The sequence below is a fragment of the Lingula anatina genome, chromosome 1 (genome assembly GCF_051362555.1).
Source record: "Lingula anatina isolate TDL-2025a chromosome 1, LinAna3.0, whole genome shotgun sequence".
NCBI lineage: Eukaryota > Metazoa > Brachiopoda > Lingulata > Lingulida > Lingulidae > Lingula > Lingula anatina.
This window is the reverse complement of record NC_141767.1, coordinates 39,176,908-39,200,482: the sequence shown is the minus strand read 5'-3', so window position 1 is coordinate 39,200,482 and position 23,575 is coordinate 39,176,908. Positions and strand designations below refer to the sequence as shown.

Here is a 23,575-nt window from a genome sequence, read left to right as displayed (position 1 = left end):
AGAATATACATAAACTCTTCTCAGTACAAATCCATTAAATTTTATCTCGTGTAAAATTTACAGAATACATTAAATAAAGTAGAAAAAATAGAAAATATTCTCGAAAACGGTCATCACAAAAAGACGTAGAAATCCAGTGAATTTTTGCCATTAACAATGAAAATGCTATGAAAAATTGGAATCAAACAAACAAACATAACAATGATGATGAAAATGAAACTATCCTAGAATGTAAATGAAAGCTAAGAAATCCAAAGAAACATGCGTCAATCCTAAAGCTATTACGCTAGAAATATTAGGAAGAGGATGAATATTAAATTTTACAGGCAGAGAAAGATTGGATAATTGGCTTAAAATTAAGTTATTCTACGAATTATTATAGAATTATGAATTATAACAGAATTATGCCGAATTATGCAATGATTGAATTATGCAAGAAATATGGTCATGTAATAGGGCTTAGGGGCATTTTAATCGCGGATAGTATACCTTTATTTAATTAATAACTTCATTATTTTTGCACATTTAAGACCAAGTGGACTTTAAAATTGGTCAGCAAATACACGATAAAATTGAAGATACATTTTAAAGATCAACTTTTAGACTGTGCCGAAAACGGGAATTGAAAGACTCGTGGTCAATCAAATTCCATACATCAAAATATTTTACATTATGCCAAGGGGTTGAAAATTTAAAATGCTCAATTTTTTTTTAAATCAATTCAATACTAAGCACATTTAGAAAGCATTTTAATCATTTCATTTTTATGATTGTACGTTGGCAAATCGTTAATCCCAAAGACTTATATTGATCCGATTTATTTGTAAGTGCTGAAACGGTTATATTTATGTAATCTTACACACACACACACACACACACCCTTTTTTTACTATAATCAAAATGAGAAACCACAGAGAAATATTTTATTCAATTTTGATGTATGGGACTAGGGTTCCTGAGTGCGAACTGAAGGCTCGGTTGCTTGCAGACGCATGCTGTGCAGTATCTCGGTTGGCTTCTGAAATGAGAAAATATTGTTTGAGAATTTTTTACTAAACCAACAAGCTCTCAGCTATAGAATGCGAGTAAGGTATAATTTACCACAGAGGAGAGGGTGGTTATAACTAAATGACTTACGTGTACAAAGGTTAGGCTCAGCTAGCCACAGGAAAAATGCTGTCGTCGAAGTTGCCATGGTATATCAAAATTCTGATCTGAAAAGAGTGAATATATAACTAGAGAGTACCCGGCTAGTGCATTCGTCCGTCAGGAGGATATGTAAATTTTAATCAAATCATAAACAGAAGTATCTAAATGGGGGATACCTGATTAGATTGAAAAGGAAATCAGTTTTTCTTCGTAAATTACTGCCGATCTTGAAAGCTTCGTCAAAATTTGTGAAAACTTTTTTGGTGTCTTGCTTACATGGCACTGGGCACATTTCTTTTCTTTTTCTGTTCAAATGTTTCATTTCTATTTGATACACGTTTTGATGCAGAATATTAACACACTATATTCCAACGTCAAACCTGGCAATTATAATTAATCACAAAGCTTACCTACACAAACGAGATAATCCTGGCATTGGTGCGGGTGTTGTCGAACACGTTCTGCTGTCTTTGATGGGAAACGCATCCAATTTCTTCGTAAACGGTATTAAGAGTCACTGAAATCAAATGTTATAATTTACTTTCATGAAACGATGCCAAAGATTTAATTTTAAAAAGTTACTTAAATGATCACTATAGAAACGTTTTTCGATATGCGAAATGATATTAAAGAAATCGGAATTCATATTTCAAACCATGCGAATGCGTACATTAAACCGATGTGTTCAATGCAATCACAAGCTTTACAACAATACTGTACCTATTTTGTCCGGTACACAGTTGCACGACAAAATATTCATACGAAAGGAGAGCTACAAAAATATGTTAAGCAGATATTTATAGGAATGACATTCAATTAATGATAAATAAATTATTTGACAGAAGGGTCTAGTTTAAATAAATTTACAAGATTTTAGGAATATTTAAAACTATGTAATCACGACACATTTTCACCGGCAGATTTTGCTGAAGGTTAGGGGATAAAGTGCAGCACCAGGATAAAGACGCCGGTTTTACTTCATTTTGACAAGTTATGAAGCGGTAAAAGAAGGTCATTTTTACTGTAATATGTAGGGCACTTGGATAAAAAATATATCATTTGGTTTGGTATTTTTCGTTTGATTTGGGGAGAGTGCCTCGGAAGCTAAGGGAGGGGCTGTGCTCATTACTACATATACTATTCAACTTTTATTTACAGTAAATGAATCATTGTATCAATCACCTTTATCAGTGCATCAACAAAGTGAAAAATGTCTCTAAGGAACTGCTAGTATTGCAACCTGCCTTGTCGTCTTACATTTCTTATTACGTACGTGAGACGTCCCTACCTGCAAGCTTATTTATTGGCAGGTGCGTTCTCTCTTGAAAAACAATAGAATATTTTAACTCCAAACTCATGTTTACTTCAAGGGGAACTATCGTTCATGCCAGGAAAATGTCCCCGTGGTCATGATGTCTAAAGCGTGAAACTAATCATTTTGGTCAAACATCGGCAGTACAAAAAAAGAGCAATTTTGTTTTAAATCAACTATATAGTACTTACGACAGCGAGTTGGCGTTTTCAATGCCAATTTCTTCAGCCTGCTTGTAGATATTGTAGCAAATATGGCATGCGACCCCTTCATTCTCCATCTTCACTGTCCTTGGTCGTATCTGAACACCTCTCACCGAAATGCTCACCTGATTTACATCATAATATGCAGGTCACTCTCTTTCCGCCACAAGCCTCGGTTTAAACTTACGTTTTTCTTATATGACAAGACAGTAGATTCCCATCCTGGAAAGGGAGTTCGGGTTTTCTAAAAAGTATACTTTTAAACAGACCTAGGATCTAAAATATTTTGTTAGATCCTATAAAAGACCTATACATGTGCTCATTACGTCTTTTTACCCCCCCCCCCCAAAAAAAAAAAATCATTTGCAATTGCGATCTTTTAAAGCAGTTTGTATATTCATTATGGATTTTAAAATGTAAATAAAATCATTGTTATTATTGTTGTTGTTGTCGTTGTGCAAACTTACAATCCTTTAACATTAAAGAAATTATCTTAAGATATATACAAGAAATATTTTTTAAATATATATACTTAACAGTAAGTGTAGTAATCTATAATTTTAATGGTAATTTCTTGAGTAAAAATCAGAACGTTTAGATCTGAATGAGTCATTTGTTTTGCATTTGTAAAAAAAGCCTTTCTCTGAAGGACGTGGTAAGGGGCGTCACTGTTTGAGAGGGAGTTTTCTGTTTGTTTATTACTGTGACGAATATGAGCATTTCTCCGTTGATGTAAAGTGTACTACACGTTTTACATTTTGGGTGAGCGTACACATTTATTTTGTACAACAGAAAATTATCAGGTTTGCGTAAGTTTACCATACTTAGTAGTTTTATGCCGTTATTGTACATTTTGAGTCGTATGTTATCGCCTTTTTAGAATTCTTTTTGAGCTATAATGATCTGAAGCTTCTGCATTAGGCAGACCAGTATGCGTCTTCAGACCTCTCTCTGCTGAACGCTCATCTTATACCGAATCGATCTACAAGTAACAGTTGGCCAAGACAGTTTACCACGTCCAACGCCATGTAAACAGCAAAGATTGATGGATTTATTGCGGATAGGGGTATACAGTCACATTAACAGAGTTTTCTGGCTTACAAAATTGGAAGTAAACTATTGAACTTGATTTTGAATAGCGTCTTTAATATATTTGATTCTAGCCGACAACTGCTCTTAAAATAAATTAGTGTATTTTTCTCTGTGCCACACAAACGACTATATTTTATTGGTTTAATGTTCCCTAAAAACTAAAAAAAAAATATAAAATAACAATAAAGAAATATCATATATTCAAATGGTTTATTCTCTGATATAGAGCAAAAAAGATACCAAGTACAGCTGTACAAGATTAAGTATGTGTACACAAAATATAATACAAATTTGGTCCCATTAACCAGGGTGGGGTTAAAGCTCGGGAGCTTTCTTAACTGTACAAATGATATGTTTCATATTTGGAATGTGCAAACACCAGATATACCTGGTGACTACAAATTGAATAATAAGATACCTATATAGAAAAAATTGTACAACAGTTACATACAAATTGCTGCAAATGTATAGGCCTGCAGGTGAACACAGTACAGTTTACATATTAAGTGGCATAGTGGTGCTACAAATAGTGAAAAAAAGAGTACATCTCAGAACATGCTAGGACGGAAATGAAGGGCCATTTTGTTGGTTGGCTCTCTCTATCATGCTGGTTATTTGCCGAGTGGTAAGCTGGCTTACAAGTGTGGAATGTAGGAGATTTGGTCTTAATTATATGTCACAGTCAACATCACAATCTGGTCATTTAATTCACTGATAAACGAGGGAATATAACATTGAAACCATCTTCAGCAACAGTTATCTCTCAGCAAATAACAGTTTGCAGCCTAAGAGCTCAAGGACGGAGTGTGAGTGAAAAAAGGACGGCAAAAACAAAGGGCTCTCTGCACTGCCTTGGTCAACAGCAGCGAGAAGTGGACAGAATTTGATAAGAACTCTTGTTTGTCAACACAGAGAAATCATGAAGTTGACTTTTTATATTAAAAAAGTCACAACACCAAAGTAAATGATACATACTATAAGAAAGCCAGGCATTCGGTCTCACACATTCTCTTCATTTCCACTTAAAGCTCAAACTTGTAAGACTATAAAATATAGCAGGAAGTCTAGTAGTAAGCAAAAGCTAATGACTTAAAGCCTTGAAAACATGTTGTACTTGCCAAACCTAACTACAGCAATAAAACTGTATACTATAAATTTACAAGATGGCATAGAAATTATACAGCTATAAGATGTACAGTTTATGTACAGAACTTTTTAAAAATCTTGATAAGGAAAGTCATAATTATATTGAAATTCATGTCACATTTAATTACATTGAATATCACAGTCGCTGCTTGCCAGTATGACTATTATTTAGATACTTCACAACTTGAGCAGAAGCTTTCAACATAAATTGGAAAAGTCTATTTCTTTTTCTTTCCAGCTGGACTTTTCTTTCCCTTGGCACTCTTCCTTCCTTTGGGTGAAGGGGCTTTCTCTTGCTCTGCACGGAGTGCTGCTTCTTGGGCTGCGAGCTCTTCCAGGCGTTTCCTCTCTGCCTCCAGGTATTTCTGTCTGAAGGCTTCACGAGGAATGTTGATCTCATTACGTTTCTTGTCAAGTGCAGCCTATAAAAGGGAAGGGAGTGCAGGTGGTCAAACAACAGTTGGGAGACTAGTGTTTAGTACTATATGAGTAGAGAGAGAGAGATGGGTACATATAAGGGGATAGATAACAAAATAAAATATGTGTACTGTTTGAAGGATAGAAACTCCTGAAATAAATAGGTAAAATTTAAGTGCAAAATATTCTTGGATGGACTGATGTGCTTTGTGCTCAGATGTCTGGATTCTTTGCTGGGGATAAGGGTTTTACAAGTAATTCACCTGAATAATAAAAAAAATTGAAGGAAAATCAACTGGCATTGGGATAAATGGTGTTTTAGGGTCACTGACTTCTTTCCTACTGGAATGTGGGCATCACTGAAAACAAACTGGAATATGGGAAAGTAGCCTGTTTTGGGATAAATCATTAAAGTGGAAAGTACTAGTGTTGGTGCTGTTACTCTCTCAGTGCTTACAGCATTTTCTGCCACCTTCCATCAGCACCTCACAAGGAGTTCTTTCACTCTTTCCACATATCACCCCATCAGACTGATTCCTATGATTTTCATCACCATCTCTCAGAGTAAGGTGATTAGATAAAGTCAAAGTTATTTCAGTGTCAGCATGTGTATCAGTGGCAGCTGTATTAACTCTGTGGTCACCTTCCATCTCAGACATAGCCTCCCTGCACTTCTGTATGTACACAGTGTGCATGATCACATAGGCTGCTCTCTGGGCATGAAGTGTGTGCTAGTAGGAAGCAAGAAATTCATAGAAATACAGGAATACATGGAAAATAATATGGTTGAAACTCCTGGAAAACATTGTTTTTTTATATGTATAAGCCCTACAAGAGAAGTGGTATTTCAATCCATAAAGTTTTGAAATTTATTCTTGAAAAAAAATTTTTGAATATACTGCGTTTGCAAGACATTTGTCCTTTTAAAACTTAGCATTTTTTTTCAGGTGGGGGGGGGGGGGGGGGGGGGGCAACAATCTTTCAAATTCAGAACAAAATTAATATAATTGAAGTTTGATATCAAAATTTATATCGAAACAACAGAATTAAAAAAAAAACATTCTAAATAAAAACGTTTACAAATTCCTCCCTTTTCAAAAATTCAGACATGGTCAAGAAACGCTTGTTAAAGTTATAATATAGCATACCTGCAAAGCCTGGCACTCCTCCAGCTGTTTGATCTTCAGCTGATTCCTCAGCTGCCTGTCCTCCTCCCTCCACTGTTCTACCTGCTCCCTGAATGCCTTGTACTCCTCAATCTCCTTCCTCTTGGCGTCCATCTGTCTCTGGATCTCAGCCTCGTCCAGGTATCTGGGACCATCACCCGATTTCCTGCAAAGTAATAAAAAATATTGAAAATATAATAAAATACAGCACTGGCTTCTCATTTAGCTCTACAGATATATATTGTTTCTCAAGACAAAATATATATTGTTTCTCAAGACACTACTAATTTACCCATAATATTGGTTTTAAAAAAATCTTTGATATGTTCACTTCATGATGTACTGAGCCAGTTTGCAATTTTACTTTAGCGTTGTTCAAAGTTAAATCTGAACTTGTTCACCCCCAGTTGTTATAAAGACGGTCAATATATAAAAGGAAATATCTGTCAGTATGTTTCATGTCTGAACACTGAGATCAAATCAGACTGTGGTATCACACTGTCAGTATACCTCAGGTAGGGTGTGAGGTCCAGAGGCTGCAGCATCTCTTTAGGTGTAGGTGGTGGTGGGGGTTCTAGCGTTAAAATCTCTTCTGTATCTGGAGGCTCAGAAGTGGGTGTCTGCGGTGGACCCATCTCTGCCACTGCTGCCGCCAAAATCTGCTCTGCACCTTCTTGTGGGGGTGCTGCTGCTGCAGCAGCGCTATCTCCTTTCTCTGCTCCCTCCTCTCCCTCTGGCTGCAGCTTGATCATATGTGTGCTGAGATATTGGAGGCGGGACTGCAGTGCCTTGGCAGCACGCCCTGGCTCAGCCTCCTCCCAGGCCTTCTTCATGGCACGAATCTCATCTGCTCTCTCTGTATCCTTCTTCACATCTATCTCTTCCTACAAAAGAAACAAGGCAGCAAAGCTGTCAAATGTACAGACAAAAAACAGAAAATAAAGATGCAAAAAAGGTCATTTTGTCAATTTTGATGCAATAATAAATAATGCTTATAATAGCACTGTCAGTCAACACTGAATTTTAATCTTGCACAACAGGTAACATGGTCAATAACAGGAGCAGACCCAGAGATATTTTCTGACAGTATTACAAAGAATCTATGTTGATCCATCCTCCATTTTGATGGTCTTCCAACAGAAAAAAATAGATACCAGTCAATATAAACTTAATAACCTGACTGTCTTCCGGAAGACCCAGAAGATGGTCCACCCCTTCAATAAAATTACAGTTTCAGGACCATGAGAGTTCAAATTCACATTATGAAACTCTCAATATTTGAAAAATGATGACAGTGCATAAAATAATATTACATACAGGGTTACCACTTAATATGGAATATTATTTTTTGGCGGGTAAATTTTCTACAAAATATTTATTTTCTCTCTAACTACTTTACATCCAAATCTGAGGTGTCACTCCCTGAGTAGCCAGGTGTGTTACCTAATTACCATACAACTCTCGAAACAATTGATGCATGCAGTTGCATTTTCTGTGTCAGAAATGTGAGGGGTGGTCTTTTCGGCAATTTCTGCCCTTGTATAAAAACGCATGGGTTTGGTCAATCTTTGGAGTGTGTTTAGAGAAGCAACAAAGGGATCGCACTGAAACTTGACAGGTACCTTATTGAAGATATGGTTCGACAGCTAAGCAAAGCAGCTTACTATGGGACTCTTGCTCTCAGAGAAAATGTCCAGAAACGGACAGCCATTGCCAGGTAATTCAACATTTATCAAGAACCGTTTGTAAAGTCCTCCAAAGAAATGCTGCAACAGGGGCACCTACTCCAATACCTCGACCATGGTGTCCGCGTATCACACCAAGAAGACAGGATCGCCTTCTCCTTAGAGGACGCCGTGCTGGTCGTACAAAGGCAACCAGTGTCCTCAGAAAAGAGAGTCAGAATGTCATTCAAACGCCCGTTTCAACGTCAATCGTGAACAAGAGATTACTGCAAGCCGGTTATTTTGCACGAAGGCCAGTAGGGAAACCACTGTTAACAGCAGGTCATATACAGCGACGCCTGCAATGGGCTGGGGACCACGTGCGTTTGCAGCCAAAACACTGGAATCACGTCGTTTTCAGTAATGAGGCCACATATGGATCTTTTAGGGTTGATGGTCGAATCCGTGTCCACCGACGTGTACGAGGGACATAAAACGATGGTTGTGTACTACCTAGGGTGCAAGAAGGGGGTTGTAACGTCTCTGTTTGAGGAGAATTTCATGTCGGTGCCCAGAACCAGTTGGTTTTTGTAAGAGGCAACCTCAGCCAGGATTCCTACAGAGACATTCTACGGCAAACGATGCTTCGATTGGTAAGAGCCATCTTCAAGGACAACTTTGTGTACCAAGACGACTGCGCAACCCCACATCGAGGCCGCAGAATCACTGTTTTTCTTCAAAACCAATGGGTTCAGCAACTGCCCTGGCCTACAAACTCTCCAGATATGAACCTAATTGAAAATCTTTGGGCAAAAGTAACTCACAAAATTAATAGCTATAGTCATTGGCCGGTAAATAGTGATGAACTGCGACAGGCAAATATCACTGTGTGGAATGATATCCCCATCCAAACTCTACAAAACGTGTTACAGGGTATGCCATGTAGGATGAGGGCGCTGCAAGCGGCTGCTGGAGGTCATACCCGCAATTACTGAAATACAAAAAATGTGCAGAGCCCCAGGCAGATGAGAGTTAAAAGTCACAAATGCAAGTGTTTGAGAAAAAATTATAAAGGAAAACAACAAAACTAGAAAAGCACTTTGAGAGTGCAGACCTCTGCCAAGGCAGCAATTGTTGATTATTATTGATAATTGATTGATTATTGATCCGGACCACCACCAAAAATTAATCATTGTCCTCTTTGGCCCACTTCCGACAGTTCCTGAAAATTTCTGCAAAATCGGTCCATAACTTTTTTGTGTTATGTGGATGACAGACAAACAGGGGTGAAAATATAACCTCCTTGGCAGAGCTTGAGGTAAATATAATTCCAATGAAGATGCTATTCAAACTTTTAATCTTCCAGTTTGATATATATATATATATATATATATATATATATATATATATATATATATATATATATATAAACTTATTTGCAATATTAAACAAAATTTACCTGCATAATTATCACTGCTTCCTTATTATTAATCTAGCAGAGAGCTTTACCTTTGGGAGTTTACAGGGAAATATCAACAAGTGTGCTTTATGTAATCTCATTTAATGGCCTATTAAAGCAAATGACTTTATAACTCTGAAATTAATCTAGTGATACCCAAGGGTAATTTACAGACTGACCCACTCAAAGGTCTTCAGGCCCATAAGTCACACCTTAAGAAAAGCACAAAACCATAATGCCCAAAATAGGAGACTACCAATCCTGATGCAATAATACATTATGTTTAACTGCACAGTCAACATCAACTTATGCACAACAGGTCACACAGACGAAAGTAAAAGCATAAGGCTCCAGGCCCATCAGAGTTCAAGTTTATACTTAGAAAGTGCCAGAATGAGAAAAATGAAAATTTCACAAAAAATGCATAAATACAATAAACATGATAATCCAATAGAGCTGGTTTTCTCATGAGCTGAAGGCCAATCCTAAAAATCGTACTTGTAAGTTTAAAATTATAATAAGTGGCACAGTTTTCTTTTCATAATGTTTGCAGTAGCAGTGCAAAAAGATTGTTGTCAATTTTGATGTAACATTACATAATAAATTAGAGAATAATTATCACCAATTTTTGTTTATTGAATATAAATAGGATGGACATGTAGAAAATATGATTACCATTTGGCTTCATGTCCATGGGAGCTCCGAGTCCCACATTGAATATGCCAAAAAGTCTTCAAGCCCGTGGAGGTTCTAAGTCACACCTTGGAAATGCCAATATGTGAAAAATTAAATTTTCACAAAAAACTGTTTAATTGCCAGAAAATTTTACCAAACAGACTGCATTGCCTACTGAAGCTGTATTTTAGTCCCATGTTTCTTTCCTGTAAGTTTGAGAACAGTAAGTGACATGATTTTCCTTAAATGGTCATCATGGGAGCAGTGCCCAAAATAGGGGTTTCTTCAAATTTTGATGGAATATTACATAATGTTTTACAGCATAATGACCATCAATTTGTAATTATAAAATATTAGCATCATAGTTATTCAGAAAATGTGACAAGCAAAAGTCTTCAGGCCCATGGAACTTCAAAGTCACATATTGAAAATGCCAAAATGTAAACAAGACAGCACTGTTCTGAAATGGGTTTATTTCCATTTTTAACACTTTTTTAACATAAAACAAAATAAACAGTTTACTGCCATTTTTATATGACCAATGAAGAAAATTGATGAGATGGGAAAAGTATCAATAGAACAGTGTTAAATGTCCAACTTCCTCCATTCTGAGATTCTGAACATAGTGGATGAATGCATCTGACAAACTGCAATGATATGAGTTTATTTCCATTTTTGACACTTTATTACACAATACATGATAACAAGTTTACCATCATTTTTAAAAAAATCAACTAACAATGTTGTAAAGATGCAGGAAATGTCAAACAAACACTTTTACGTATCTTATTAGTTCAATAATGAGATTGTTAACATGCCTAAGAATTGAATGTGAGGAAATGTGAAAAAACAGCATAACTTCTAAAATAATGAACTGATTATGCTGATTTTCAAACTCAACCTGCGTTTTAGTAAGATTGGCCCCTCCTGTGAGTATAATGACAATTGGCCAATCTGTTTTTCTTATATTGTGTTATCGGTGCTGCACATATGCTGAAAAAAGAGAAAAAATAGCCTAAATTCACTAAATCACGCTGATTTTCGAACTTGATCTCCGTATTATGTATATTCATCAGTTCTGTAAGTTTTAAGCCAAAAGGTAAAATGGTTTTCCACTTATCGTGTTATCGGTGCTGCATATATGCTGAAAAAAATGAAAAAACAGCATAAATTCTATATAAGTGACCCGATCATGCTGATTTTCGAACTCGACCTGCGTATTATGAATATTCATCAGTTCTGTAAGTTTCAAACAAAAAGAAAAAACAGTTTTCCACTTATCGTGTTATCGGTAAAAGTGCACGGCGACGGCAACGACGGCGACGACGGCAACGACGGCGACGACAGACGCAGATGACGGCTATATGTACAGACACATCTGTGTCTGTACATAAAAAGTCTTAAGTCTATACATCCATATGTCTAGAAGTCAGGACTGGGGGATTTGGCACTGCCCACTTTGATAAGATGAACATGCCGACTACAATAATATGTCAAACTGGAAAACAAATAATTTTTTTCTGAATGCTCAGTCTTTCCCCTTAAAAATTAACTGAAATCACAAACAGGGATCATAACATTATGGCCAGTGGGTACCTGGATCCCCATACCAATAATTTCAATGACAGTAAGTATGCTAACTGAAAACAATCACTTACTGCAGCAGTCCCATCACTGACAATCCTCAGTGTCCAGTAAGGCTTGGTGGTATCAAACTGCTGTGATGGTGGTCTGGAGCCTTGCTTGTCCTTGGCTCCCTTGTCTTTGTCCTTCCCTTTGCTGCCCTTCCCCTGGGCAGCCTTGCCCTGGGCCTTGTCATTCTTAGGGGCAGAGGGTGGACGCTCTTCCTTGTTAGCAACTGCAAGAGGGGATTTTTACATATATTTTCATGAAAATAATGACATAATTTTTTTCTTCAACAAAAATGCAATGTTCACATCCAATTCCCTTCAAGTTATTCTTAATATATTTTCTATTAGCACCAAAGATGTAATTCTAAACCAGTCAAAATGATAGAGAAACAAAACCTATTCCTGCTTTTAAATCCTGATGTACTAAACAGTCATAATTTCACTTCTTATATATAGATAAATCATGGTGTATGTTAAGTCACAAACAATCCCCACAATGGATTAAATGTAGACATAAAATATAGTAGATTCTGAAGTAAATATATCCTGATTAACTACCTTTCAGTTCATTCTTCTCCATATCCTTAAGCATCTGTACAAATGTCCAGCTACTTTCAGACAGTGGCCAGCTGTTCCTCATCACCATGGCCTGAATGATGTACTTATGGGGCTGAAATACAAAGTGACATAGTGACAAAGTGACATAGTGACATAGTGAGAGGAACCACACTGGTTATAACTATATGAAACAATAATTCCTAATTACAATGTATCTTTTAATAGTACTTTCATGTGTATGTATCCTGCAATTTCTCAATGCATTTAGACCATATGAAAAAAAGGATTAAAATAAAGACTGATATTCCTGAAATCAGGCATAATCCTGAAAACTTTCACCCATGGACTTATAACTTTAAGCTGAAACATCTATGACTTTGGCAAGGGCATTCCTTAATCTGAATAATTAATAATAAGCACATAAAAATATATTACAGACCACCGATGTCTATAATAAATATCATAATAACACTCTGTCTCTCTTGCTCACCCTGTTCTCCTTCTCCTCTTCCTCGGGGTCTAATGGTGGCAGATCTGAATGTCTGCTGCTAGTCCGCTGGAAAAAAAAAAGAAGAAAAGCTAAAAATCACAATCTATCTTAACTGAAGATCATGACCCTTGGTATAACCGACATGGTTAGCATGAAATTGTGAGCTATATAATATTAATATGTGTTTTTGCAATTTCACATTTCTGACTCTATGAAACTAATGAACAAAGCTAAACCTAACTTGACAACAGCTTTTTTCTAAACATGGTATAAAATGGATAAATTTGTTACAATGTTTTACTATATGGTCAAATTAAATATAATGATTAATGAAAAAACCCTCTACTTTATAAATTAAGATTAACAGCTATGTCTTTATGTGAAAAAGATCTATAATATCAAATGTTACGGTATATTGTATTATATGTAACTACTTGTATGTTAAAATGACCCTTCTGCCGTTCACTTAATGTTAAACCTATTGCTGTTTATCTTTGAAGGCTGATTAATCATCTGGTTAAGAGCATGATTAATTAGAACCCACCATAAGTGCCATGCTGTACACATTGATTAATTCAAAATATGTTGGTTTGGATACAAAGCATGAAAATGGAAGAATTAATTGTGCAATAAAATTGGAGGAAAATCAAACAAGTGCACACATAAGGTATAAATCTGCCTTCCTGTAATAAGCAAATCTGTGCTGTATTAACACCTTCAACTTATAATCACTCATAATGTATATCATAATCATTCATGCCACCATTGCTGTAGTTATCATCATCATCATCAGGTGTGAATATCATGCAAAGGGGGTCAAGTGCTTTGTTCATGCTTTTAAAAATACTGCACCACTTAATAAGGAACATAAAAGGATTACACACTCAACAAATAAATAAATAAATAAATAAATAAATAAATAAATAAATAAATAAATAAATACATTTTTGTATATCACTGCATTAACCCAATGTGACACTCAGCATGCAGGGTAGTGTATTTTGTGATCACCCTGTATGTACCTGTACTGGGGGCACCTCTATCACTGCATGCTTAAAAGGAAAATCAGGATTATAAACGCTATATTCCTTATTCACTTACAGACAGAGATTAATAATTCTGCATTACTTCTTCCAAGTCCTGTTTTGTTAAACCATGTGCATTAACAATACTTAAAATTCCCTTACTAACAGAATATATGTTAACATTTCTACTGGCACATTTTTTCAGAACACCAAAAGACAAATCATGAAGAAAGGAGAAGATTGTCATGTAAATTCTTACCGATCCTGCTCTGCTCATGGCTGAGCCCTGTCTCTTTCCAGCATCCTTCTCTTTACTGGCTGCAGCATGGGCTTTACCACCACCTTTGTTGGCTGGAATGGAAAACCACAGTATGATATTATATATTAAATAAAATACAGAATTTTTAACACATACAAATATGAAACTTTCTAATATTTGAGGTATAAATGTAAATATGACTTTTTCTCAACATACAATATCATACTTCTAATCAGACTATTATATGGCATTTTAACTAGTGGAAAAAACAGATATATTAGTGACTTATAATAACAGATTATATGTATATAACAGCTGTGATATACTCACAAGCTCTGCTGTTGGCTCTCTTCATATCCTCCTTCTCTTCTGATACAGACTGGTCACTACCAGGGTCCTTGAGGAAGATAAAAGATGGCAGCACTGCATGGCCCTTGCCCACTGTGCTGAGCACCTCCTCCTCATGATCCAGCACCATCAGTTTGATGTAGACATCTGGCTTGGAGGTGGACATCTGGAGGCTGGCCACATGTTCCTCTGTCACCTTCACTGTATATCTTTAATAATAAAAAACAAAACAAAACAAATAAACACATTCAGTGAAAGTATTTAAAAATCTTACATTGCATCTGGGAAGAACAAAAATGTTGAAGATATTTTTGAAATATTTGTTCTATTGGTTTTTTTCTCAAGGGGTAAAGATCAGGTCTACCATAATTATAATCACAATGAAAATACTGGGTTTCTACTAAATGGGATATTAATATCTTCTTTATACAAACTATTCTCTTATTGGACAAGATTTTCAAAATGACATTACCCTTTGATATACATGGTCTCCCAGAAGATGGCAAAAATGTGCTTGCCAGGGACTTATTAAACATCATGTCAAATAGATGTTTTACTTTCCTAATTGATTTAAGCAGACTGGTTAACCCCACCCTGCACAAGTCTCTGTCACAAAAAAACAGGAACAACATAAGTGATGCCATTTACCTGAATATGATACACTTTTCATTGGGGATGTAGTAGTCTCTGATCTCTCTGGTGTGGAAGCTACAATTCACCTCATTCCTGGCTGGAGCAGGCAGGGCAGTCAGTGAACCAATCAGACGCATACGCCACTTGCCATTGGGCAGAGGCTGGTCTGTTGTTCTGGACTCCGCTATAAATGTATACCCTCTCTGCAACATATAAAAACAGCCATAAATAGGAGAATTATGTTAACAATAATAATTTTATTGTATTTTTGATGTATCAGGCTTTGAAAATCAGTTTAATTTTCAGTTTATCAGAATTGAGAGAGAGAGAGAGAGAGAGAGAGAGAGAGACAGAGAGAGAGACAGACAGAGGGGGGGGGTAACTTCAATATATGACGACTTGCACCCACCCTGTTTCTCTTGTAAACAAAAGGTGCCACTTTCTGGAACACCCTGGGGATCTCTTCTCTTGTGTCATTGTTCACCACCCTTAACAGACAGTTAGGTATAGTACAGTACATCTTAGGCACCACTAGCATTTCTTCTGTCACATAGAATACCTCCCTGGAAAAAAAATATAAACAATACCCATGGAATGACAATCACAAATGGGTTACACAACACAATTATTTGTATTATCAGGTTCAAGTCCAACATACTTTTCCTCTATCAGTCTCAATCAAAGCAAACTTGAACACATTTTTTGTTGAAATTTACGTTAAATTCTGGCATTATGAAGGGAAAATTTGAATTCGCTGACAGGACCTGTAAATAATCACCATACATATGTACAAAGAGTTTTCAATATACATACGAAACAACAGCACATGCACAAGTGAAATATCTGAATTAGAACTGTCTGTTTCCTACCTGAACACCACAAACCAAGTGCCAGCTGGCTGGTCAGGGAAGCTGCCCTGGTAGTCAGCATAGGAGATCTTATTCCACTCATCTTTATGGAAGGGGTACTTCTCCATCAGGTCTGGATCTGCTTTGAACATGGCCCTGGAGTCAGATTGAAACCATGATTTAAACTGAAAGTACTCATGTTTCTGAATAAAAGCCATGATGAGTAAGTGCATCCTGCTTTATTCCTGCCTCAAATAGTAAATACTTTAAAGAAACTTAATACAAATTATACTCATTTGCTAATCACTATTACTGTCAGCATATAATTTTGCTGTCATAAATGCAACACCGTTTTAGGCAGAATATGTCAGACTGAGTGTACAACAGGATAAAGAAAAATAAATCAAATAAGAAAACATATCATTATCATTATGTCTTTGTACCTGAACAAGTTAAGACCATGCTGCTCCATGTTGGGTTCCAAAATGGTCCAAGCCTTCTGTAGCTGTTCCAGAACTTTCTGGTGGTCTTCTGTCCCAGACATCCTGGCATTCCGTATCTTCCTCACGTAACACCCTCGCCAACCTTTCTGGAGCTTTATGGTGGCAACATGCTCCTCTGGGGTAGGCTCTCTAGAATAACATAAATTGATGCATTAAGCTTAAGAAAGATGATCACAGATTCAAATAATACTACACATAAATATGAAATCATCTTTCAATTTTCATTGGCTATTTTGCAGGGGAAATATATTTGAAAATCATCAGTATCATAAAATTGGCAATTTTTTAATCTTTACTTCAGGCATTAGTAAAGCTGATTTAATCCTTTTGTAGAATAAATTTGCATAACATTATTAGGGGGTTGAGTGGGAATGCTACTAATTTAGAGTAGTGTTTCTTTTAAATGCTTTTAGGATTCATAATGTGCATTAAGATAAAGATGCTTGAATTTGACATCATTAAGGGGAACTTTTTTTTGTCTGTCTTCCCTAACAGGTTCTGTTTATCCTTATCAAACATGAGAGCACAACAGCAAATGAATTTCCAACACGTTTACAACACAACATCAGAAATATATTAAGTATCTGGGTATAATATGCCTCAGTGATGGGCTATACATATAGATATTAATCTACGGCCTCTGAAATGTAGTTATATAAAACCATAACATGGACTTGGAAGGTGAATAGATTACAAGAAAATGTATAGTTGAGGGATAAGTGGGGAGAACATTTAGATATTTTGTACATTCAATAACAGAATCTCCAGCACAAACCTTCTCTTTTGCCTTAATGATCCAAGAAGATTTGTCAGATTGTATGAGCTATCAAAAGACATGTTCAGAATGAAGTTTCTGAATATATATATTGATGTATTCTATCAATTATTCCATATTTTAATATTAAAAGCAAAAAACAAAAATTAGGCTAATAATCAATACCTTTTAAACTTCTTTTCCAATATAGCAAATCTATCAAATCATTGCACACCCACCTGTTAAGCCAGTTTTCTGGAGTTTGCTTGTCTACCTCACCTGCAAATGTAAAATATCATCCCTTATCTTTATAGGCAGATACACAGATACACATTGTCCAATTTTTACCCTTTCCCCAACCAGTTAATATCCCCAAAGCATTAGGCCACTGAAGCCTATCCCAAAGCATGCTCAACTTAAAGCAATTAATTTAAACAATAATCCCAAGCCTCACAACAGAGACATGCTAGGAGAAAGTATTGAACAAAGGAAATTAAAATTAAATCCTAAACCATTTTAAGAATAAATAGTTTACCCAAGCAACATTCAGAAATTACATTTATGCAGTAAAATAAAAATGAACAACCATACTTGTTAACATCATGATCATTTTATACTCAACATTCCCTTTAACCCTTTACCACATATCTCTTCCATTATTTTTTCTTCATCAGAACAGTTCTATTTCATTTTGTAAAGGAATAAGTGGTGAAGGGTTAAAACTGACTCGAGAACAATATTTAGTATTGGTGCCAAACTGCATAAAACATCATGGCATTGAAGCCAATGTGGCCAAAGAAGTGTGACTTGTCATGCATACAGCAACAAACACAATACAGCAACCATGGCTCAAGACAAGGCTAGTCTTTGAGTTGTTCAGGCAAACTTTTTAATGTGCATTGAATTATGGTTAAATAATATATAACACCAATAGAGAAGAAGATTGGTTAATGGGATTGTATTCACAAACCATTATGGAAGCCATCAAAGGCAGATAATAAGTCTAGAGTGCTCTTCAAGATGTAGTTTTACTCGGTATACCATATTAAATTCATGAGATAAGGTCCAGGATTTTTTCTGAGTTGAAGAGTTTACATTTTCAAGGAAGTGCAGATTGTTTCTGTTAGTGAGGAATGTTTCATAGTCAGAAGAAATACCACAGAATTGGCTTTTTAGCCATTTTAGAAAAGTAAGGTATATGTAACACTGAAATCAGACCAGTTCTTTTGCATAAAAAAATCTTCATCTTATTTCTTTTTATAAACAAAAACTAATTATTTTCATAATATAAATGTAATTAATCAAAGATGTCTGATCTGATAACAGTGAACGCAGGGTCAAAAACTCTTCACTGACAGACTGTAGAAATATGCCCAGTACATACCCAGTTCAGCAGTTTCTGCCATTCAAAAGGAAATCACTCAATATTAGTAGGTTTTTTGACCATATTATTCACAACTAACAACTGTGTTATATCACACACATGGACAAATGGCACTTGACACCATATTACACACATCAGTGACACAAAAAACAAGCAATGACACTATGCTGCCTTTCAATCAGCAATATGTGTAAGAGCACCTCCCCCCCCCCAACCCCTAGTGCTGTCAACCATTTGAGGCACACAATGTCAACTATATACCAACAATTAAGACACCTGTCACACTGCACTGCACAATATCAATTAACTACACTTGCCTAACAATACATACACCAGCACAGCATATTGGCTAATAACTGAACTATATGCCAACTATACCCCTTTCCTCCCCCCACACACATGTACATCAGCAACATTTGCACATATACTAGTGCATGGCTCTACCATATGTTATGCTGTAGTCTATGGTTTTTTCACAAATGAGTGCACAACACTGTAACGGCAAACTAACAGTGACAACACGGTGCACTAATGCAGTAAGACTTAATGAACCTTTGGCTAATAAAGCAGCTGCTAACGAAGCGTTAAGTGGGTCCCCACCACTTGTCCCAAAGGCACCTGCCGCTGCCTTCATAACTAATAGCAAAAATCAATAAGCGATTGACTAAAATGTTTACAAAAAACAACTACATTGTGAGTATCGATGGCTATGTAAGCAATTCTAAGTTCTAAAATAAGTAGTCATCATCTGCTGGTATTTACTTGGTGTGTTCTTTTCCACCTGCACCTCTTTTTCTAAAAGCAAACGGGAATTGTCTCTCAACTATTGCACAAATTATTTTTTTAACCACTCTGGGAGTTGTAGCTCAACTATATGACTCTATATGACTAAAAATGAATTTGCACAATGTCATTTAGATCAGAGATAATTCTGTTCCTGGACAATTTGCAAGTGATCACTGAAAAAATCATACTATAGATTCACTATTATTCTGTCTATCTGAATACATATCGATATACAAATGAAAAATTGGAAAGCTGCAATCATGGTGTCTACTTACGCTTCTTGGACTTCTCCTTGGCAGAGCCCCTGTGGCTGGTTGCACTCGTACCTGTACAGAAACAGTGCTGACATGTAAGGTTACACCAAGTGCATCACTACACTGACAGTCTACTTGTTTATTTTTGCTTGAACATAAACTAGTCAGGTAAAAAAATGCTCGCGTGAAAAAAAGAAACCAATATAAATATAACAATAATTGTTTGTGGTACAGAAATAAATATGTGCTTGGTGTGAAAGAAATGATATTGTTGTAATGGAGTGTCAACTGTATTAACCCTACAGTATATCTAACCTGGCCTGCTGCCTGTGGTAAGACCCAGTATATTCTTGGTGGTAGCATCAAAATTAAAGGTCCTCCAAGCAAAAGCCATCTCAGGAGTTAAAAGTTCAGCTGGCAGAGTCTTCCTCAGGATGGAGTACAGAGACTCGTTAAACAACTAAAAGTAAAATTTAAATATATATTTGAATATATATTATTTTTATATCATTCTATATTGGTAGTCATAACATGTTAACAAAAAGTTACACTTAATTTCTCTTAACTGCATACACACAAACACAAACACAAACACACACAGGTACACACACAATGAACATGTTCAATACCACTTGATCCTCATTCAGCATCAATTCACCATCATTTCTCGTAATGCAATGCCAATAGTATCCACAGAGCACAAACCCAACTTTTTATCCAAACAATAAATACGCAAGTTTTCTCACAGACTCACCTTGAAGTGATTCACTTTGGAGATGGTCTTGACACTCCTGTATGGACAATGACAGTTACTGAGCTCCTCATAGCTCTGATGAAAGGCCAAGGGATCACTCAGATTGTTAATGCACTTGCCTATTAATTGCATTGTCTGGACAGCATTGTCCACAAACCTGCAACTCTCCTGCAAAGGTCAATTTAGAAGTGGAACAGTTGCTTAAATTGGATAATGGTCATTGTTCTAATTTGTCAACACTTTATGAATGGGAAAATTTTGGACATACTAGTTAGCTTCAAATAATATGTCAAATCAAAGTTGTTTATAATTCTTTTACAGAACAAGTCTAGATTTTTCAACATACAAATCATCTTCAATTTTAAAAATAAATCACAGCCTTATAGTTTTAAATCTTTTACAGGTCAGGTCCAATACCACAGATAAATTTCAAGTATCTAAAAAATCTGTGGCATATTTTTTTTATTCAAGTGACTTCATCCTCTCATTCACGGATTACATCTCATTATTCAAAGAAACAAAGTTGACTATAAAAATGGTCAAGAGGTTCTTACAGCTGTCAGTTTCTCCATGACAGTCTCCTCGTCCCCATACACAAACTGTACAGAAGAACTGAGGTGGATGTGGTAGCCTAGGGGGGCTGTCAACATGAAACGTAACACATGGCGTCTGTAATGTAAAACAAATAGAAAATAAGAAATGTACACACACACACATATATATATATATCTTGATAAATACTGTAGACTCCACATAACTTGGGCTGAAAAGGTTTTGTCCGAGTTGCGTGAAGATTTCAGTTAGATAAGGTTCTTGAGCTTAAGTTTATACCAAAGAAACAATCCATTCCAAAAACATTTGATATATGTTTGAGGCTTACAATAATCTGAGTTATAAGATGGCAAGTTATGGGGAAGTCTTATTTCATAAATTCATATTTAAATCATTGGTTAACAAGCTTGTATTCATTATCTACCAGGTCAATCTCTGATTTGGCTTTTATACTATTTTTACATTCACTTCATTAATCTATTTTGTTGTAAACAGTTTTATCATAGCATTTTGTACATATCATGGCAACTTTTATCCCCTTACCCTGGAGGCAATGTGAGCACAGCAGCCTTAGTGGCAGTTGTCTTGAGCCTCAGGATTGGCTGCCCAGTGACTAGACTCTTCCAGGAGTAGGGCTCAGCCACCAGCAGCCCAGGCTGAGCAGGAGTGGGCTGGGTGGGCTCCTTGTGGGTGGAACCTGCAAAGGACATATAACCTGTTAGTATTAGCAAAACATAGATTTTTTTTTTTTTTGGGGGGGGGGGGGTCTGAGACATGTTCATTTAAACAAATTGTGTATAAGGGTTACATTTTACATCTTAGACTTGTAAATCAGCTTTCAAAAGATATCTCCAATTGAAAAAACTAGTCAAAGAATTCTAAATATTCTAAACTAATAAAGAATGAATGTTAAGTCACAGAAACAAGTGCTTCTAGCTTAGTGTAGTCTAAGACAAATGTTTAAGAGGTTTGAACCAGGACAAAAGAGTTCTTACATAAAGGAAACATGTATATAACCTCCAATCACTTACCCGGGTCACTAAAGTCATCTGAGAGTTCAAAATATAAATAAAATGCAAGTTTCAAACAACAAGCACTGCACTCAGTATAAACTTATCTTTTGAGAAAAAAAAAAATTCCTTCAAAATCAGCACAGCAACTTGGTCAGATAAGATTGAAATCATCATATATAATTCAGTTTAGAAACACAAGGCAAGTTTTGATATCACTGTAAAAAGAATAAGAATGGTATACCACTGCAAAATGTACAGAAATGTTATCAATAATTTCAAATAATTTCTCAGTTTAGTATCCAGGTGATCAACCCACCATCTAATACACTGGCACCATCATCTCCTCCTTTATCTCCTTTCCCTCCTTTTACTGATGTCTTGGATTCTTTGGGTTCCAGCGGAGCATCATGCCAGCGGGACAGCGAGGAGAAGGACACCACTATCTCACTGGGCTTGAGATTGTCAACAACTGAGAGACTGTTAAGGACTGTGAAACTTAACCAAACAACAGTTATATCACTGTTAACTTATTGTAATTTTTTCTCTCCCCCCCCCCCCCCCCCCCAAGAGTTAAGAGTCTGTTTAGCCTAAAAATATACTGAAGTTTTTCATAATGCAATTTTTTCTGTTTTGATTTGAAAATTAATACAAGATTTGTTGCGGTTAATGAAAACCTGTATGTAAAATCTAAGTAGTATAGATATTTGTTTGTATAAAAAGGATACACATATAGTGTGGAGCTCTGTCATCATATACAGGCTGGAAACAATGAAAAACAATGAAGTATTATAATTAACTCATAAAAATATCAATCTGCTGCAATCAAGAACATTGATCTTTCAATTCTTTTTGCTCCTGAAATAATCTAAACAAATTACCAGAGCACCAGAAAACCTTTTTAAACATCCACTGTGCTAAAAATGTGCTTGAATTATCTGGTGGCAAAAAAAAAAAAAAAAAAAAAAAAAAAAATTACGATTGCACCATTGTACATGTATTTTAAAACAAAAAATGAAACAAACAAAATGTTCCTTCCCTCAAAACAACACTTATAATAATAATTGCAATTGTTTTGGTAAGTTAAAATGAAATAAATACAAAAAGGGTAACAATAGCATGCATCATTTTTGTAAAAGAGAAGTAAAAAGTTAAGTTCAATGCTATAAATTAATTATGATTTAATAAAAGTAATAAACACTAAAAAAACTACACAAAGGAAACCTCAGAAGGAAAACCATCAAGAAATCAGTAGTTTTCTTTTTTAAAGAAATATTTCTTTTAAAAGAGTCAGAACATAGCTATAAAGTATAGCAAACAACATCGGAAGCATAAGCAAAAGTGAACTAATATGAAGCATAATACTTTATCAAAGAAGTTTGTAATAAGACACTGGTTTAATGTAGAATGCTGCAGCTATGACACAAGGAAAACTTTAGCATAGCATTTCACTAAAATAAGAAAGAAATAAGCTATTTGGCAAAGAGATAGGAAATATACCAG

At 35.7% G+C, this 23,575-nt stretch overlaps 1 protein-coding gene and 1 long non-coding RNA gene across 33 annotated transcripts in view; both read right to left on the bottom strand.

Annotated features, from left to right (window-relative positions):
• Nucleotides 1-402: 402 nt before the first annotated feature.
• Nucleotides 403-2,808, bottom strand: LOC106180352 (uncharacterized). Of its 4 annotated transcripts, none has more exons than XR_001240115.2 (4): nt 2,653-2,808; nt 1,560-1,666; nt 1,138-1,214; nt 403-1,018 (listed from the first exon to the last, which is right to left on the bottom strand). It is a non-coding gene; the product is annotated as an uncharacterized LOC106180352 (long non-coding RNA). The 4 variants fall into 4 exon arrangements; XR_015332204.1 differs by having other exon boundaries at nt 1,564-1,666; XR_015332205.1 differs by lacking the exon at nt 1,138-1,214.
• A 1,144-nt stretch (nt 2,809-3,952) lies between these two features.
• The window catches only part of LOC106179853 (androglobin), a 66,043-nt gene continuing 46,420 nt past the window's right edge, over nt 3,953-23,575 (bottom strand). For 25 of the 29 annotated variants that reach the window (XM_087001257.1, XM_087001241.1, XM_087001258.1 and 22 more), the window contains 23 exons: nt 22,801-22,834; nt 22,392-22,544; nt 22,094-22,111; nt 21,606-21,759; nt 21,065-21,179; nt 20,511-20,678; nt 20,072-20,216; nt 19,778-19,828; nt 19,269-19,352; nt 17,572-17,611; nt 16,519-16,707; nt 16,097-16,231; nt 15,637-15,790; nt 15,243-15,430; nt 14,577-14,803; nt 14,247-14,338; nt 13,985-14,014; nt 12,963-13,028; nt 12,473-12,584; nt 11,942-12,141; nt 6,996-7,369; nt 6,468-6,651; nt 3,953-5,324 (listed from right to left, as the gene is read on the bottom strand). In XM_087001257.1, the coding sequence (XP_086857383.1) occupies nt 5,121-5,324; nt 6,468-6,651; nt 6,996-7,369; nt 11,942-12,141; nt 12,473-12,584; nt 12,963-13,028; nt 13,985-14,014; nt 14,247-14,338; nt 14,577-14,803; nt 15,243-15,430; nt 15,637-15,790; nt 16,097-16,231; nt 16,519-16,707; nt 17,572-17,611; nt 19,269-19,352; nt 19,778-19,828; nt 20,072-20,216; nt 20,511-20,678; nt 21,065-21,179; nt 21,606-21,759; nt 22,094-22,111; nt 22,392-22,544; nt 22,801-22,834 (3,117 nt within the window). In that variant the 3' untranslated portion in view covers nt 3,953-5,120. Of the gene's footprint in view, nt 5,325-6,467; nt 6,652-6,995; nt 7,370-11,941; nt 12,142-12,472; nt 12,585-12,962; nt 13,029-13,984; nt 14,015-14,246; nt 14,339-14,576; nt 14,804-15,242; nt 15,431-15,636; nt 15,791-16,096; nt 16,232-16,518; nt 16,708-17,571; nt 17,612-19,268; nt 19,353-19,478; nt 19,512-19,777; nt 19,829-20,071; nt 20,217-20,510; nt 20,679-21,064; nt 21,180-21,605; nt 21,760-22,093; nt 22,112-22,391; nt 22,545-22,800; nt 22,835-23,575 lie in introns of all 29 variants that reach the window. The other 4 variants (XM_087001242.1, XM_087001238.1, XM_087001245.1 and 1 more) reach the window with 4 other exon arrangements.